General features: G+C 39.3%; 1 protein-coding gene across 7 annotated transcripts in view; it reads left to right on the top strand.

The window, feature by feature from the left end:
• The window catches only part of DIP2A (disco interacting protein 2 homolog A), a 95,485-nt gene that overhangs the window by 55,005 nt on the left and 24,407 nt on the right, over positions 1 to 16,073 (top strand). For 5 of the 7 annotated variants that reach the window (XR_011152199.1, XM_069021872.1, XM_069021871.1 and 2 more), the window contains exons 5-18: positions 2,833 to 3,078; positions 6,498 to 6,626; positions 7,197 to 7,316; positions 8,204 to 8,401; positions 9,263 to 9,358; positions 9,631 to 9,737; positions 10,458 to 10,581; positions 10,836 to 10,945; positions 11,345 to 11,447; positions 12,376 to 12,440; positions 12,763 to 12,856; positions 13,276 to 13,395; positions 14,126 to 14,240; positions 15,142 to 15,281. Coding sequence is in view for 6 of the 7 variants with exons in the window: in XM_069021872.1 (XP_068877973.1) it covers positions 2,833 to 3,078; positions 6,498 to 6,626; positions 7,197 to 7,316; positions 8,204 to 8,401; positions 9,263 to 9,358; positions 9,631 to 9,737; positions 10,458 to 10,581; positions 10,836 to 10,945; positions 11,345 to 11,447; positions 12,376 to 12,440; positions 12,763 to 12,856; positions 13,276 to 13,395; positions 14,126 to 14,240; positions 15,142 to 15,281 (1,767 nt within the window). In the remaining variant the exon portion in view is untranslated. The remainder of the gene's footprint in view (positions 1 to 2,832; positions 3,079 to 6,497; positions 6,627 to 7,196; positions 7,317 to 8,203; positions 8,402 to 9,262; positions 9,359 to 9,630; positions 9,738 to 10,457; positions 10,582 to 10,835; positions 10,946 to 11,344; positions 11,448 to 12,375; positions 12,441 to 12,762; positions 12,857 to 13,275; positions 13,396 to 14,125; positions 14,241 to 15,141; positions 15,282 to 16,073) is intronic. The other 2 variants (XM_069021873.1, XM_069021876.1) reach the window with 1 other exon arrangement.

The raw sequence follows: 16,073 nt of genomic DNA, 5'->3' as shown, positions 1-16,073 counted from the left end.
GGTATCATTCTTGAAGTGCTCCTGTGCAGGGCCTGGAGTTGGACTCGGTATTCCTCATTCAACTCAGGATATTCTGTGAAGAGTTAAGTGCCTCTAGAGTCTGTCAAGCTCTCTAAGAAAAAGTGTTATGAGATCCCCTTATGTCTATAAGAGAATGGGCCACTGGATGAGTTCTGTATCATGGGGAACTAGGACATTCAAAAATATTCTAGGTACTTTCTTCAGCTATATCAAATCATAAAAATAATTGTCTTTTTATGGGCCTGCCTTTATTTGCAAAGTTAGCTCAGCGAGAAGGATCCAGAGTTGCAAAGAACCTGAGTAGTGCCGAGCATCTAGTCCTGAGCCATTCACCCACTGCCTTAAGTCCTTGTATTGGCAGGAGTTAAAGGAATTAAAACATGCTTTGGTATTAATAATTGAAATTTTGTTACAAACGGCTACCAACAGGTACCAGGAAGGAAGCATCAGATTCACATTCTTTACACTGAGGGTCGTGAGGCACTGACCCAGAGAAGCTGTGGCTGTCCCATCGCTGGAAGTGTCCAAGGCCAGGTTGGACAGGGCTTGGAGCAACCTGGTCTAATGGAAGGTGTCCTTGCCTATGGCAGGGGATGGAACGAGATGAGCTTTAGGTTCTCTTCCAACTCAAACCATTCTGTGAATCCATGGTTCTCAGCTCAATGTTAGATTGAAATCCAGCTCCTGGCTGGCTGTAAAGGAACTGCTTTTATCAGTCATCCTTCCAAAAATTTTAACATACTTTTGGTTTTGTCCTATTGAGTCTCTGATCCTTCCCACACGGATTTCCTGTGATCAGAACTGGAGCTGTAGCCTTCATGCAAGTCTGACTCAAAGGGGGGTGGCTTTTGTGACTGTCTTGGGTCAGCTCCTAGCCAGGAAGAGCTGGAAGCCAAGCACACAGTATTCTGTCACTATTCTGTCACCACACACCAGGATCTATGGGTTAACCCCTGCCACTGCTGCTACTGGGGTGACCTTGCTGCTTCTTGGTGTATTTATGTTTTGATATTAGAATGCTTTTACCATGGATCCTTCACTTTTGTTCACAGTTAATATTGTACATTTAAAGGGTTTGGATTTTTTCACCTCCACTCATGTAAGACAGCTGAAAGTTTAGAAATAATAGATTTCATTTGTCTTGGATCTGGGTAATGAGATTATTATCAGAGTGTGTATTCTGTGAGAAACCTGCTTTTTCTGTAGTTTTATTTCTTCCTCTGAAGTGATTATAAATTGTAAACATGGTGGTTTGGTGGTTTTTTTTCCATCCCTGGCTGTTCGTAATCCTATCTTGTTCCATATTCCTGGAATTACTTATTTTTTGCTTTCTGCCTAAAAGAAAGGAAAAGTTGCAAGCAATACAGGACAGGTTTGGCTTCTCTCCAGGAGCAAATGGAGTCAGCTGCCAAAAACTCCAAATGTGGCAGCAGACCAGAAATATCACATGAGACGTGGACCCGGGAATGGGGATGCACCACAGCTGGATCTTCTCAGAGATCTTTTGTTTGGGTATTTTCATTCAAAATTGTTGTGTTTGATGAGGGAGGTCAAATAATGAGATATCAACAATTTTAATTCTGAAAATGCCATCAAGTTAAATGGGATTCTTATTAAATGGTTTTTGGGTTTTGTGATTTCAGACTGCTAAGAGAAACTATTTTGAAGCTATTGGAAATGCACATACTTTTGAAAATGAGAAAATTAAAGAGCTGGTAACTGAAATGCGTTGCCCAAGATGAGGAGTAGGTTTTACTTTTTATGTTGCTTCAAGAAACTGATATAGAATTGTATCTAGCTGAACAATTATGTGTTCAGAGGATTAAGAAAATAGCCAAAATTAAGGTTGCAGAATTCCTGATGTAACCCACCCCAGATTTCCACATCTGGGACTCTTTGAGTATAGTAACAGACACCCTGTCTTATATAAAACATGTAAAAGATAAAGTCATTAAAATTCAGCAATTTCTTTACAAGGGCAAGATTTTTTTCTGCAATAAGACGTTCTGTTTTTCAGCCAAAATCAGAAGGGATGTATTTTCTTGATATTTAGAATGACCTTTTTATTTGTTGTTGGATGGATAATAAATAAGGGAAGGTTGCGTGCCGAAGGGAAACTTCTGGAAAGTTGTAAATAACTGGATGGGAATTAAATTAGGAGCCCTTTGTCAGACTTTTAACAGCAACAAATATACATGTAGAATGAAAAGATGCTTTACTAAGCATTTCTGTGTATTACTCATTAATATCAGTTTATGTGGTTAAAATACATGCTTTGTAATTACTCTTTCATTGAACTTCAGAACACCGTGGGTTTTTTAGGACGTAGTTCTCAAAACAATTTGTCGGAAGAATTGGAAAGTGAAGAATTCCCTTCCCCTCAAAAAGAGTAAAAAAGGAAATAACAAACAAATTAATGGGTTTTTTTCAGGTGTGATGAGATAAAATTTAACTGTTCAGAGCAGAAATACTTTTTCAGTGGAATAGGGACGGGATGGGATGCTCGCTGAGCCTCCACTGGAGGTAGAAGCCTGTTTTGACTCTTATGTCATTCCAAATGTTGGAGGTAACTGAAACTTTGCTCCAGGTGTGTTCTGGCCCTAATATGTAGAAGTTGTTGCGTTAACCCAAAAAATGGCAGCAAGAGGGATATTTGTGTGTGTGAATATCATTCCTTTAATACACACCCCTCATGTGTAGCACGTGAGAATGCTGCGCGGAGCGCACGGAACAGGACCAAGTGCCATGTTCCTGGTGCTGGGTCATTCCCATTCCCACATTACAGGCCTTTCATCATTATTTTAACCACAGACACATCGTCAGCATCAGAAGATGAGGGCTCGTTGCGGCGGCAAGGGCGGATCAGCTCCACTCCGTTCCAGAGCCATTCCAACGTAGAGCCCTGGCTTAACCGGGTCATTCAGGGCTCCTCCACCTCATCCTCTGCATCTTCCACCTCATCTCATCCTGGAGGGAAACCTGCTGCTGCTTCCAATACTGCTCCTGCCACCACTGCTGCCACTGTGCTTGCAGATCTCATGGCACACACCCAGATAGGTCAGTAAACCTGCCGGTGTGGTTGGAATAAAATCAGATTACAAATCCCAAAGCAGGGCTAAACGCAAAGGTCTTCAGCAGGAGATACCTGTGAATAGCCTTAAAATGTGCAATTCACAGATGAGGTAGGTATAATGTATATGTATTTAACCCAAGCCAGTTGTTCATGAGATCTGAATGTGCATTCTCCTTGGTAAAATGCTTGCTTTACCGAGAAACTAAGGTTCAGTTTTAGTAGATTCCAAAGCAGAATTTCAAAGGAATCCTGGTTTTGGTGCATGCTTTCCAATCTACATATATTTACCCTAAACAAATGTCAGGTTGTGTATTTCAGACGTGATTCAGTTGGTAAGCACCCAAAAGACTGAAAAACACACAGAATATTTGGGAAAGTTATGAAAACAGAGGTACTAATCATTAGAGAAGTTTTTTTGCCGTTTGTACAAAACCTTTAAAGAAACCTATTTTTTCATATTCCCATTTCCAAGCTTATTAATAATGAGAAATCCGCAATTATTTTTGGCCTTGGTGGATGTAAGAAAGGGGAAATCCATCACCACTTCACTTTAAGCCATTCTGGATTTCATATTACGGTTTAATAGAAATTACGTTTAACTCCTTTAAATTGCAAAGTCAGTTATGGCTAACCTTTTAAGCTTAATTGGGATTGATGAAATTCTTAATATAGCTGTAAAAACTTGCAAGATACACAAAATGCAGCACAGCATCTTGTTATGACCCATGCCCCAGGCCAGATAGACTTGTCCATCAGGACTATTTAATCAACAGTGCAAAATCGAGGCCTTATTAAGAGTTCAGAGTCCAGCATTTAAGCAGCTGAATGTTGAGCTGAATGCAGGCTTAAAATTTCATTAATGGGAAATAAATAATTATAGTATCTATCAAGAAGGAAGCTCAGGGATCGTTAAGAGCTGATCTATTAAAAATATTTGTAAAGATAAAATTTCCAGTGCCTTTGAAAAAAAACAACAGGTGCGTTTTCACATAAGAATGGTCTTCCTCATTTCTGCAATGCTTTCCATGTTCTGTCAGTTTTCATTCCTAGCTTGGTAACGTTCATGCATGGCCAGTATCAGTTCAGTTGGGACATTTTTCCTGTCTGTGTGTACTTTTCCTAGCTCACAAGAGTATGAAAACTTACTCAGTTCTTGCAGGGCAAACTTTTATGATTCTTGATAAATACTTGCATACTTTCTAAAAGGGGCTTTGATTTGTCCTAGGGCATAGAAGAAGAGTTTATTTATTTTTTCAGATAGTGTGCTGATATCAGCAATCTGAAAGGCATCTTACATATCTTAATTGCTATGCCCTAATGAAATATTTTGTGTTTTGGTTGTGTACTGAATAGCTATTCACGGTTTTGAGATGTTGGAGAATTTAAATTTAGCAGCTTGTTCCCTTGCAGCTTATCTTCTCCAGCCTGCATTTTTAATGGTGAGCTCAAACTAAGTTCCCAGGCAGTAAGCTGCAGTGTTGGAAGTGCAAGGTTACAGTATTTAATGGAGTCACATAGGAGCATGCATTTTTTTAAAGATGTTTGTCTTTCACTTAATAGCAGCAAGGACAACCCTTCACAACCCTTGGGGGGCTTTTTTTTCTTTTGTGTAATTTTTTTTTTTTTAATTAATAAGGCTGGTGGTGTGTCTTGGTTATTTTCAAGGTCACCATATCAACTGTGGAGTATTTCCCACCTTAGCTCTTAGAGCAGCTAGAAATATACAAATCATCATGGCTTTTAATTCTCTGTCATATCCCATATGGTCTTTCTTTCGACGCTGCTCTCTTGCATTTATCTCTGTCTTGTCATCACAAATGGAAAGGTCCTTCAGTCTGAATCCAATTAACTTTTCTTCCTGAAGTCACAAGTCTGCTCACACTTTTTTTTTTAACTCCTCACCACTTCTCTTACCCTGCTGTGCCATGGTATTTCTGGATGATACAAACTAATAGGATGTGGTCTCATGGGCATTTATTAATAAAATGCCAAAATGATTAATTAAGCTAATGTGGTTTTTATCTGAGCATAAATCCTGAAAATTGAACCTATTCCTTCTCTATACATAGTGAGACATTGCTAGTCCCTGCAGGGTTTGTCAGGTGGGAACCAGATACACCTGTCTCTGTGGCCAAGTTGTGTGCTGCAGGAAGTCCATGGTTTGGGACTTTGGGAAATCCAAGGGGGAAAAAAAAAATCAACCTAAAAGCAACTTCAAAAATACATAGAACAGAGTGAGAGCATATACATGAGGCAGGTGTATACATGGGCTCTCTTGTAGGTCCTGTGCAATGGTTAAAAGGTCAGCTTTATGCAGCTGTCATCTTTGTGGTTACTGATTCCAGGGCATTTTTCTGAGAGACGAAGTAACACTTTTCTCTTTCATATACCTCACCCACATGAAAGGAGTTTAGTCTCTGCAATGCAAACACTGGCACTGCAGTGCCATCCATTGGAAAGGATGGGAATGGAGTTAAATTTTTCTCCTGGTGATCCCTCTAAAACCACTTAAGAGTTGGACTGGTGGCTTGTGTGTCAGCTCTGGAAATATGGGACCAGTTCTATAAGCACTTGCTATTTTGGGGCTGATCGCTGCCTCAGAGTGGGGGATAATATATGTATTTCACAGCACTGCCTAGGTCTCCCTCCGCCTGTAGTTTCTCTGGCAGGATTTGTGACATGCTGAGGTCCTCTGAGGGCTGTGTCTACAGAGGCAGCTCCTTCAGCCCTGGGCAGCAGGGTTTTCTCCAGCTCTTCCTGCTGCATTCCTATTTTTACTCATCAGGATTCTGAATATTTCAGGCCTTCTATTCTTGTTTGTTGTTCAAACACTTCTCAAAAATACTGCCATTTCCTAACCCATTCCATTCAAAACCATTCTATAACCCAGGTTACAGTCTTGGAATGATGATAGCAACTTTTTACTGGGGTAGTAAGTGATAGGACAAGGGGGAACAGTTTTAAATTAAAAAAGAAGAGAGACTCAGCTTAGGAAGAAATTCTTCCCTATGCGAGTGGTGAGGCCCTGGCACAGGTTGCCCAGGGAAGCTGTGGCTGCCCCATCCCTGAAGTGTTCAATGCCAGGTTGGACAGGGCTTGGAGCAATCTGGTCTGATGGAAGGTGTCCTTGTCCATGGCAAGAGATGGGAACAAGGTGAGCTGTGAGGTCCCTTCCAACCCAAACCATTCTGTGATTCTGTGACATTCCCTAGGCATTGCTCTGCAGCCAGGAAATGGGTTCACAGCTCCAAGTAAAGCAGGCTTGTTGCCTCCAGGTTGTAAGGAGGTTCTCAAGCCCCTGTGTGTGAGGATTTGTGAAATGCCTTCATGTAAGAAGCATTTTTGATTATGTTGATTCTTAAGGTGCCTGATGAGCTCCTGTATCTGTCTTGCATTTCTGCAGAGAACCACTCTGCCCCACCTGATGTGACCACTGGCCTGGTGGAATACCTGCACCATGAGCGCCCGCAGGTCGCATCTGTGCGAGGAGTGCCCAGAGGCTACAGCAGCAGCATTCTGGAAACTGCAGATGGTGATTGCGTTATAGACCTCCTACCTTTCCATCTGTGTCCCCTTGTATATACATCTTTATATGCATCTTAATTTTATATTGCCTTATAGCTTTAAATTTTGATAAATATAAAAACATGTATTTACACTTAATTTAACATACACAAATGAAAATCAGCATTCATCGTGTTTTGTGTAGTGATTGTTTTTACAAGCCCTGTAAAATATTGAAAGATTGACTCATTTTTTCCAAGCATTCTGATGCTTTCAGAGTGGAATTAATGTTAAAGTGTAGTAAATACCTAAACTCTTGGAGAAAAGGGACATTCTTCATGTTTCAGTTGAAATCTCATTAAGGGATCAGTGGTTTGAAAAGCTAAAATAAAGTGTGAGAAGGTGTCTGTGTCAGCCAGGTAGCCAAGGAACAGCATTGTTTGAAAGCAAATAAATCCATGGTGGAAACTCTTGCTGATTAAAGCTGTTTTCTTCCAAACAAGGTGCTCGTCCTGAATGACTTTTCCACCTGGAAGTTGTGTGTTTTAGTGTATTTTGGTTAATATATGATAAATAATAAATCTCTTCCATTTGGCAGGTGTCCCAGTGAATAGCAGAGTGTCCTCTAAAATCCAGCAGCTGCTAAATACCTTGAAAAGACCAAAGCGCCCACCTTTGAAGGAGTTTTTTGTGGATGATTTTGAAGAACTGCTAGAAGGTTAATTTTCTTTCAGATACATTTTTTACTCCTTGCGTAAGTGGTTCACGACAGAACTGATCCTTCTTAGCTAGTGTTGGTTTCTTCTTCTCTTCTCAATAGAAAACTAGTCCCGGTAAAATTAATGCAGCAGAGAGAGAAAGGTCATATGTTATCACAAGTGAAAGATAATCTTTAACTCAACCGTCCTACTCAGTGTGACATTTCTGAGCAGCTACTATTAGATTTCCCCTACTGTTGGTTTGATACTTGTAAGATACAATGTTTTTGTGATTCTAGTCTTTTGCTGAAGTTTCTCCAGATGAACTTCCATTAAGGTGCATGTAATTGTGGAAAGCATCACTTGGAACCATTCATTTTGTTGGTTGTCTACATTGAGTGTTAGCTAACTCCAACCAGGTCTTCACTAAGATCAAGATACTTCACTTTCTGGAGCAGCTTGGAGCAGGATTTTAACAGATGGCCTTTCTTAAAAAATACATCATTAGACAGGCATAGCACCATTTTTCATTGCCTGTTGAGAATTCAGTGCAGCAAAAATCAGTGTCCAGATGTCACTGAAGCCATTGTCTCTGATAACCCTTCTTGGCTTGGTGGAGGCTTTTATTGAAATAGATGGGGAGAACAAGCAGCAGCTTTCCAAAGTAGAGAGAAGTGAGATAGAGATGAAAATTCTGGTCCTTTGATAATGTGGAATCACAACTCTAAAGTGATGGCCGTTGCTTTTTGGGAAGTCAACAGATGATTAGCATTGCATCATCATAAAGCAGAGGAAAAGTAGTGATAGCTGTGAGGAAGAGGTGAATGGTTCATAGAATAGTCTGTGAAGTGTAACTTACATGTTTTGTACGAATTGACATTTCCCTTTTACTGTGCTCCCGTTTTAGTGCAACAGCCTGACCCAAATCAACCAAAGCCTGAAGGAAATCAAGTGAATGTACTTAAAGGGGAACCCTTGGGGGTTGTGACCAATTGGCCCCCCTCGCTGCTGGCTGCCCTGCAGCGCTGGGGAACCACCCAGCCCAAAGCCCCTTGTCTGACGGCATTGGATACGACTGGGAAAGCGATTTATACCCTGACCTATGGTACGTGATGAAGCCAGCTGTGAGGAGGAGTTAGATGTTCATAGTGGAACAACAGTTTGTCTAACTTCCAGGGGACTGCCTGTGCTCATAACACATGATTTGCCATTGCTGCAAGAATGTAAATTATGAATTCATTGTATATGGAAAATGTTTTTAAAGAAGTTAAGGAAGGGAAAATGTTTATTGTAAAACATATTGATTCTTTCCAATTGGCTATTTGTAAATCTTGTAGAATTGTGGGGGTTTTTTCATAAAAGAACACTAAAAATAGCCCAGTGTAAACTGGGAGGTAGAAACAGATGGCTAATAAGGCACTCTTCAGTTTCTCAGAGGAGACATTCCCTTTTAGCGTCTTCTGGCACAGCCTTATAGAGAAGACTCATACATACCTCAGGAGCATAATCAGAATGTTAATGGTGGGAAGTGAAACTTGCCTGCATTAATGACCTAGAAGTTTTATAGTAAATTGCATTTTTGGGGAAAATTACTGTGTCCTTCAGGATAGCTCACTGCAGCATTTCATTGTATAGTATGTTAGAATTAGAATAGTATGTTAAACTTTATTGTTTGCATTCTCACAGATGAAGGATGCAGGAAATATAGCTGAGCAGTGGCAGTAATGTAATTACTCTGCAGTGGAGCTTTGAGTGTTGTTTAGAATATCATGTTTAGTTTTACGTTTAAAATTTAAAAAAAGAGGAAAAGGTAAACCAAAAAGAAGCCAAGTTCTAAATTGTACTTGGACTCTCTGCCAGCTGTTCTGATACAGTCATGCTTAGTGCATGTGTGAGGGACTGAGATTTGCCAATTAAGTGTTAAAATTTTAGTTTCTATTGCTTAATTTCTTTTTTTATTCTTTAGGTAAGTTGTGGAGTCGAAGCTTGAAGTTAGCTTACACCCTACTAAACAAGCTAACCACTAAGAATGAGCCCCTGCTGAAGCCTGGAGACCGGGTAGGTTGTTGTTGGAATTGGTTCTTCTGGGTAAAATAGTGAGGAACAGCTTTAGCTGAAGAAAGCCTTGTAATAAAATATTGTAATAATATATTGTGAAGTAATCATTACTTGTAATAATACATTGTCCCAATACTTAGTATTTCTGTTTCTGGTTATATGTAAGCCTATACATTGTTGTGAAAATTTTGTTCCACAAATTAAAAAGCAACCCCCCCTCTCTGCCAAATGACAAAAAAAATACATTTTCTTATTTTACTGTATTTTTGTAGGTAGCTCTCGTATTTCCTAATAGTGACCCAGTTATGTTTATGGTGGCATTTTATGGATGTCTCCTGGCAGAACTTATTCCTGTCCCAATAGAAGTTCCACTGACAAGAAAGGTAGGCAAATTCGTGCAACATTTTTATGGTTTGATAAATAAATGCAGTGTATGTCTAAATCCTACAGTCCTTACATGGGGTCCTTCAGAGCCTGCTCTTTAGAAAGCATCAGCTGGACTGTTCAGTGTACATTCTGTGCTTGGATTTATATTTAATATTTAGTTAAGGAAAGGGGGAAATAGTATTAAGCTAGTAATTTAAGTATTTTAGGATATGTAATTGCAGAAATTATTTTAATTCATTATTTTCGAAAATACATCTGGAAGTTTTTCTCTGAGTATATCTTTTAGCTCTCATGCTGACTAATGAGGCAAGCAGAAACACCATAGTTACTGGAAATACAGGTATAATCCTACACACATGGAGATTATTAGGCAAGAGCTAAAAAGCTACAGTCTCTGCTCCTCAGTGTGTCGGGACTAGGAAACAGCATCAAACCAGTTTTCTGTTTAGCAGAATTTATAAACACCCCTGTTGGGTTGAGGAGGGGTGTACAACCATTGCTTCTGTCACTGCTTTCCTTACTAGATCTGCTGCCAAATCTTAGTTGGCACTAAGCAAAACTAAATTTTCCCAGTCATTTAAAGGTCTTATGGGATAGACTTCTGGTTTTCCCTGTGATATAAATTGACTTAATGTTTTCTAAACATGAAGAAGTTATAAAAAACTGTCCAAAAGCTTTGTTATTTGTAATTTTGCTATTACTTGGTGTCTCTACAGGATGCTGGCAGTCAGCAGATTGGGTTTCTTTTGGGCAGCTGTGGAGTCACATTAGCTTTAACCACTGATGCCTGTCAGAAAGGCCTCCCGAAAGCTCAGACTGGCGAGGTGGTGACATTCAAAGGTGTGGGTTTATTTTTTGTGGGATAAAAAGCAGGTAAATTAATTGTTGCTGTCACACTTCAGCTTTTGGGTTTGCTTGCAAGGTTCTTACACATAAAGGACTGCCTTGATTGTCATGGCAGTGCCTTGTGCTGTTTCTTCCTCTCAGGCGGGGGATTTTGCTTTTGCTTGCCTCCTGGCATTATCCCTGAATACTGGGGAAAAAACTCTGATTTTTGGAATTGTGGTGACAGTAGCTTTTCTTTATCTTTGAAGGCTGGCCTCATCTCATTTGGTTTGTGATTGATGGGAAGCATCTGGCAAAACCAGCCAAGGACTGGCATCCCCAGGTCCGGGATGCCAGCAGCGAGATTGCTTATATCGAGGTGATCCAGTGTAAAATGATAACTTCTATGGTTACTCTATTGTAGTTTATGTGATGTTTTTTTCCTTTAAACTCTTGATACAATAAAAGAGACGGCTATAATATTTTAAACTGTGAAACAATATTGTTTCCATCAGGCTGCCAGGCAGACTGTCAGTTGAGTGACTGTGTGGAGTCAGGTTAAGATTGGGGATAAATCAGCATTTTGGGTTCCCCAGGACAATTTAATTGGAGTAGAGAAACAGATTTTTTTACCATATTAGGGTATTCTGTGGACATAGATATATTTTTATGCTGGCTTTTTGACTTAAAAAAAACTGGATTTGTTTTTGTATTCACTGCTGTAAATTTTTTTTATTTTGATGTTAATCTAATGCTTGCATACACTTTCTCTTCTCAGTACAAAACAAGTAAAGAGGGCAGCACAGTGGGCATTACTGTATCTCATGCCTCCATGCTGGCACACTGTCATGCACTGACTCAGGCATGTGGTTATTCAGAAGGTAAGTTAGATAGGTGTAACTTTAAAATGATACTGACAGCTTTGCGTCTTCAGACAATTTATGTTGTGTAATCATGTTCACTGTCTCTAGAGAACTTTAGATACAGAATAGTAGCTTCAACTGCAAAGGGAAAGACAAACTTCTTCATTCATAATGGGTGTGATATGTGAAAGAGAGTTAAGCCACTTGTGAAATCATAATCAAGAAAGGGATCTTCCTCTTGGCTAATCATGTCCCTCAAAACAACATCTCCCCAGGGATGTGAATATAGTGAGAGATCTGCTTGTTTGCAGTCATGCTTCCAATGAACAGCCAAGAACTACACTTGGTTTTGACCATCTGCATAGAGTTAATCTGTGCTACCATTAACCAAGCACTTTCCTGCATACATCCATCCTACATCGGTGATAAGCAAGTTTTACCTAATTAATACAAGATATCTCTCGAAAATCTGGTTGAATCAGTGATTTAAAATCTTTGATTCTTATTTCGTTTTTTGAATCACATAAGATACTCAAATTTCTCAGAGAAGATATTCAAGAAAGTTTATTAGAGCCATGGTGATATTTCTTACTGGATCTAATTCTTTCAAATACAGATGAACTTTTTTAGTTCAGCTGAAGAAGTTTGCTTCAAGACTTAATTTTCAGTCTGCATAGTTCTTTGGCAGATGTTACAAACTCACATGGAATGAATCGAGGTCTTAAATACCTTGTAATATTCTAGTCTAGTAATCATAATTCAAAGATGATTGTTGTAAGTAAAACAAGCCACTTGGAGCTCAAGTGGCCTGTTTGTTATAGGCAACAGAGCTTTGGTTTCTCAGCAGTCATGGAAGTTTCAGAGTTGCTTTAACAAACATTTGTAGTTCTTAAGTATTATTATAAATATGCTTTTTAAATATGGTATTTTTTTCCTTCACTTTCAGCTGAAACACTAACAAATGTCTTGGATTTCAAAAGAGAGGCTGGCCTTTGGCATGGAGTGTTAACGGTGAGTACTGCAAGAAAGGCAAAAAACTGCAGCAATTTGCTTATTTCAAGGGTAGTGTACTGGTATCAGAATGAGGCCATAAATTCATCAATTCTCTCAAATGGTTTTTGTTTCAATATTTATATTTTTCAGAATAAACTGTTGCTTTTTCAGTAACTTGTGTAGCTTATTTTTTCATATCGTATAAGCACAGTTTTCACTACCAGTTGACTGTAAGAGTTATGTTGTAACTGTGATGATGGGGGAGTTTATTTAAGCATTGTTACATGTTCTATATTTTTTAAGCCACTTGGTAGTTTATTTTTGAATCTCTTTCTCATAGAGCGTTATGAACAGGATGCATGTGATCAGTATTCCCTATGCATTAATGAAGGTTAATCCACTTTCCTGGATACAGAAAGTCTGCTCATACAAAGGTACCCTAGAAGTTTTTTTATTTCACCCGTCTCTTGTTGGGTTATTAAAAACAAATTGTTTGTGCAAAATGTCTGTGTACGCCACTGAGTACCCCATTTCAGTATTCTGTGTGCTGATAGTTTCACTGATGAGTGATGTTGATGGCTTCTTCTGAGAGACCTTTAAAGAAACTGTGTTTCTCAGTATTTGAATTTATAGCAAGCATTTTAATTCTGTGATCAAGTCCATCTGGAGGCACTGAGTATACACATATTATAGTAGTTGAATATTTGGCGTTTGTATTTGTTATCTACATTTGTAATGTCATAAATTTTGTGTGTAGTTTCATAAATTTGTGTAAATACACAAGAACACTTGGATAATTTTATAATTGATCTTTGTTCTGCACGTGCAGCATAATTATTGTTTTGATTTCCAGCCCGTGTAGCTGTAGTAAAATCCCGCGATATGCACTGGTCACTTTTGGCTCAGAGGGATCAGAGAGATGTCAGCCTGAGCTCCTTACGGATGTTAATAGTGGCAGATGGAGCCAATCCATGTGAGTATGGATGTGTTTCCTGAGTGTCAGTCTTGCCAAGATTCTGCTTGTTGTAAGCCCTATGTCAGAGCTGATGCTTGGAGAGTTAAGCAGTTTGTTCTGTAGCAAAACACTGTTTGTGTGCCAGTGATGCCACTGCTTTTTCATTGCTGTTTGCACTTCTTGGCTATATTTTCCTGTGTAAATTGATTTTTCAAACTTTGTGTTTTCATTAGTGCTATACTCTTCCATGAATTGACTTGAACTGATACCTGAGAGATATAAATATAGATATAATCTGCTTTGGCCCAAGTGCTAGTGGCCTGGTAGAGTTGTGAAGGTATGTTAGAAGCATTTGATATTTGATTTTAAGTGCTGTGACCTCTGTAAGAAACAGTCAGATAGGAGCTGTAGTAGAAGTTGACATAAAGTTACCCTTAGTGACAAAGTATTCTGATCCTTGAAGGACTTTCCATGATAGTAAGTGCTGGTGAGTGCTGCTAGAGGAGGAGTATGCAGTTGGGAATTTCATTCAGTGTAGCTGTTAGTCACTAGGAGTTCTTTTTCCAAATCAACTCTCAATAATAAACTGGAATGTCTTTCAGACAGTTTGAAAGCATATTTGGTTTGTACGTGAATGCGACAATATTCATATAACTGAGCTGAGAGTGAGCACAGACTTTGAATTTCTGCAGCTCAAGCTTTCCTGCTCTTAGAAAAATGTTTCTAATTGTGTGATTGTTCTTTCTAGGGTCAATATCTTCCTGTGATGCATTCCTGAATGTATTTCAATCCAGAGGTTTGAGACCAGAAGTAATCTGTCCCTGTGCTAGTTCTTCAGAGGCACTAACTGTTGCTATTCGGAGGTAATTCCCTTTTCTGAGAAGTGAACTGAAGCCTTTCTTGACTATTGAATTATGTCATAGAATCACAGAATGCTTTGGGTTGGAAGGAGTTCGAACCCCCTGCAGGGACACCTTCCACTATACCAGGTTGCTCCAAGCCCTGTCCAGCCTGGTGTTAAACACTTCCAGGGATGGGGAATCTCATGTTAGGATGATAGTCAGAAAATACCGTGACCCACACAGAGATGCCCAAACACTTAAGAGGAAGTATGAAGCTCACAGGTGTCTCCTTCACTGAAGGATGGGTGACTTTTGTTTGGGTTCTTTAAAAAGTTTAATATTTTCTAAGAATAGTCAGGCAGAAGGTGTTTTCTTCATGCTTTGGGGAAGTGAGGTCTCATCCTCACTGAAGTTATTGGAGGACCTTTTAAAATGCCCTGAAACAAGACTTTGTTATTTGGGATGAAGAAGATGGTGAGTGCTCAGTTAATTGCTTATGTACGATATCTTGTAAACAGGGGCCTAAAATTAAAAATATATTTGTAACTGGTCTGAAAAATACCATTGGATTTCTGGAGATAGCAAGGGATGGTCTGAGAAAAAGAAGTACTTTAATTATTAATAGATGTATAGATGGGATATGCTGGAATTTTTTTATACCGGTTCTGATCAAAATGTGGTTTTTCAGAAAGTTGACTTCAAGAAAACTTGAAACAAAAAACTTTGAAATTTTGGAGAGTTTTGGTTTAGCTCTTTCTTCATTTAGTTACTATATAAGTCTTGAACTCTTGTTTCTGTAAAGTGAGAAACAATTATTTTTCTTAAGCTTACCAAGCCTGAGAAACCAGCAAAATGTTTTTAGTGACCATATCACCAATATTGGTCTGTTGATTCATATCTAACTGGACTTTCTATCTTCCAGACCTTCTGAACTGGGTGGCCCCCCTCCAGGAAAAGCAGTGTTATCCATGAATTGTCTGAGTTTCGGAGTGATCAGAGTGGATACAGAGGAGAAGTTGTCAGTGTTACCTGTGCAGGATGTTGGGCAGATTATGCCTGGAGGTAGGAAAGCATTTTGTGTAGGTTTCAGCATATTCCACATAAGTTATCTTTACTATTACACTTGTGTGCATGGAATAAATAGAAATGTTAAATGCCTTTAAGGTAGGTATGACTTATGTTTTGACACATTGCCTAAACACATGATGATTACAGATTCATGCACAATAAATCTGAATGACTCTACATTTTGGTATGGGCAAATGCTTTTGGCTTGTTGCAGAATAGGTTTTGGAATGGAATGGAGTAGAATAGAATATTTCAGTTGAAAGGGGCCTCATCTCAAACCCTTTGAAGGTGGTGGAACAACTAATTCTGGAAACTATTTTCTCATGCACATGGAGAACAAGTGATCAGGAGTGACCTGGATTAACCTGTTTCCTAACGACACCTATTTACAACACTCTGCTTCCTGAATTAGGTAGAGCTGGGTATTGTTCCTCAGCCCATTATCTGAAGTGGAAGAGACTTTGTCTCATCCCTGTTATTCTCATTTGAGACTCAGCTGCATGTGGAGGGGAGAGCACTCTGAAGAAAGTTAGTAAAGTGCCAAACCAGACCTAAGACTGTGAACAGTGGGATGAAGGACTGGACACTTGGTGCCATCTACTCCAACTTTTAGGCTGGCAGTGTAGTGGCAGTAGTCTGTACTACTAACTTCAGGCCCTGTCCTGACCTGCTCTGGTGTGCTTGGAAAGGATGAAATACAGATTTTTTGGAACTCTCCTCACCCCTCAAATTTACTATGTAGTTACCACAGAACTTCATTGATTCTGGTCATGCCCTTGGCACCTT

The sequence above is a fragment of the Aphelocoma coerulescens genome, chromosome 7 (genome assembly GCF_041296385.1).
Source record: "Aphelocoma coerulescens isolate FSJ_1873_10779 chromosome 7, UR_Acoe_1.0, whole genome shotgun sequence".
Taxonomy (NCBI): domain Eukaryota; kingdom Metazoa; phylum Chordata; class Aves; order Passeriformes; family Corvidae; genus Aphelocoma; species Aphelocoma coerulescens.
This window is presented reverse-complemented; position numbering and strand designations above follow the sequence as displayed.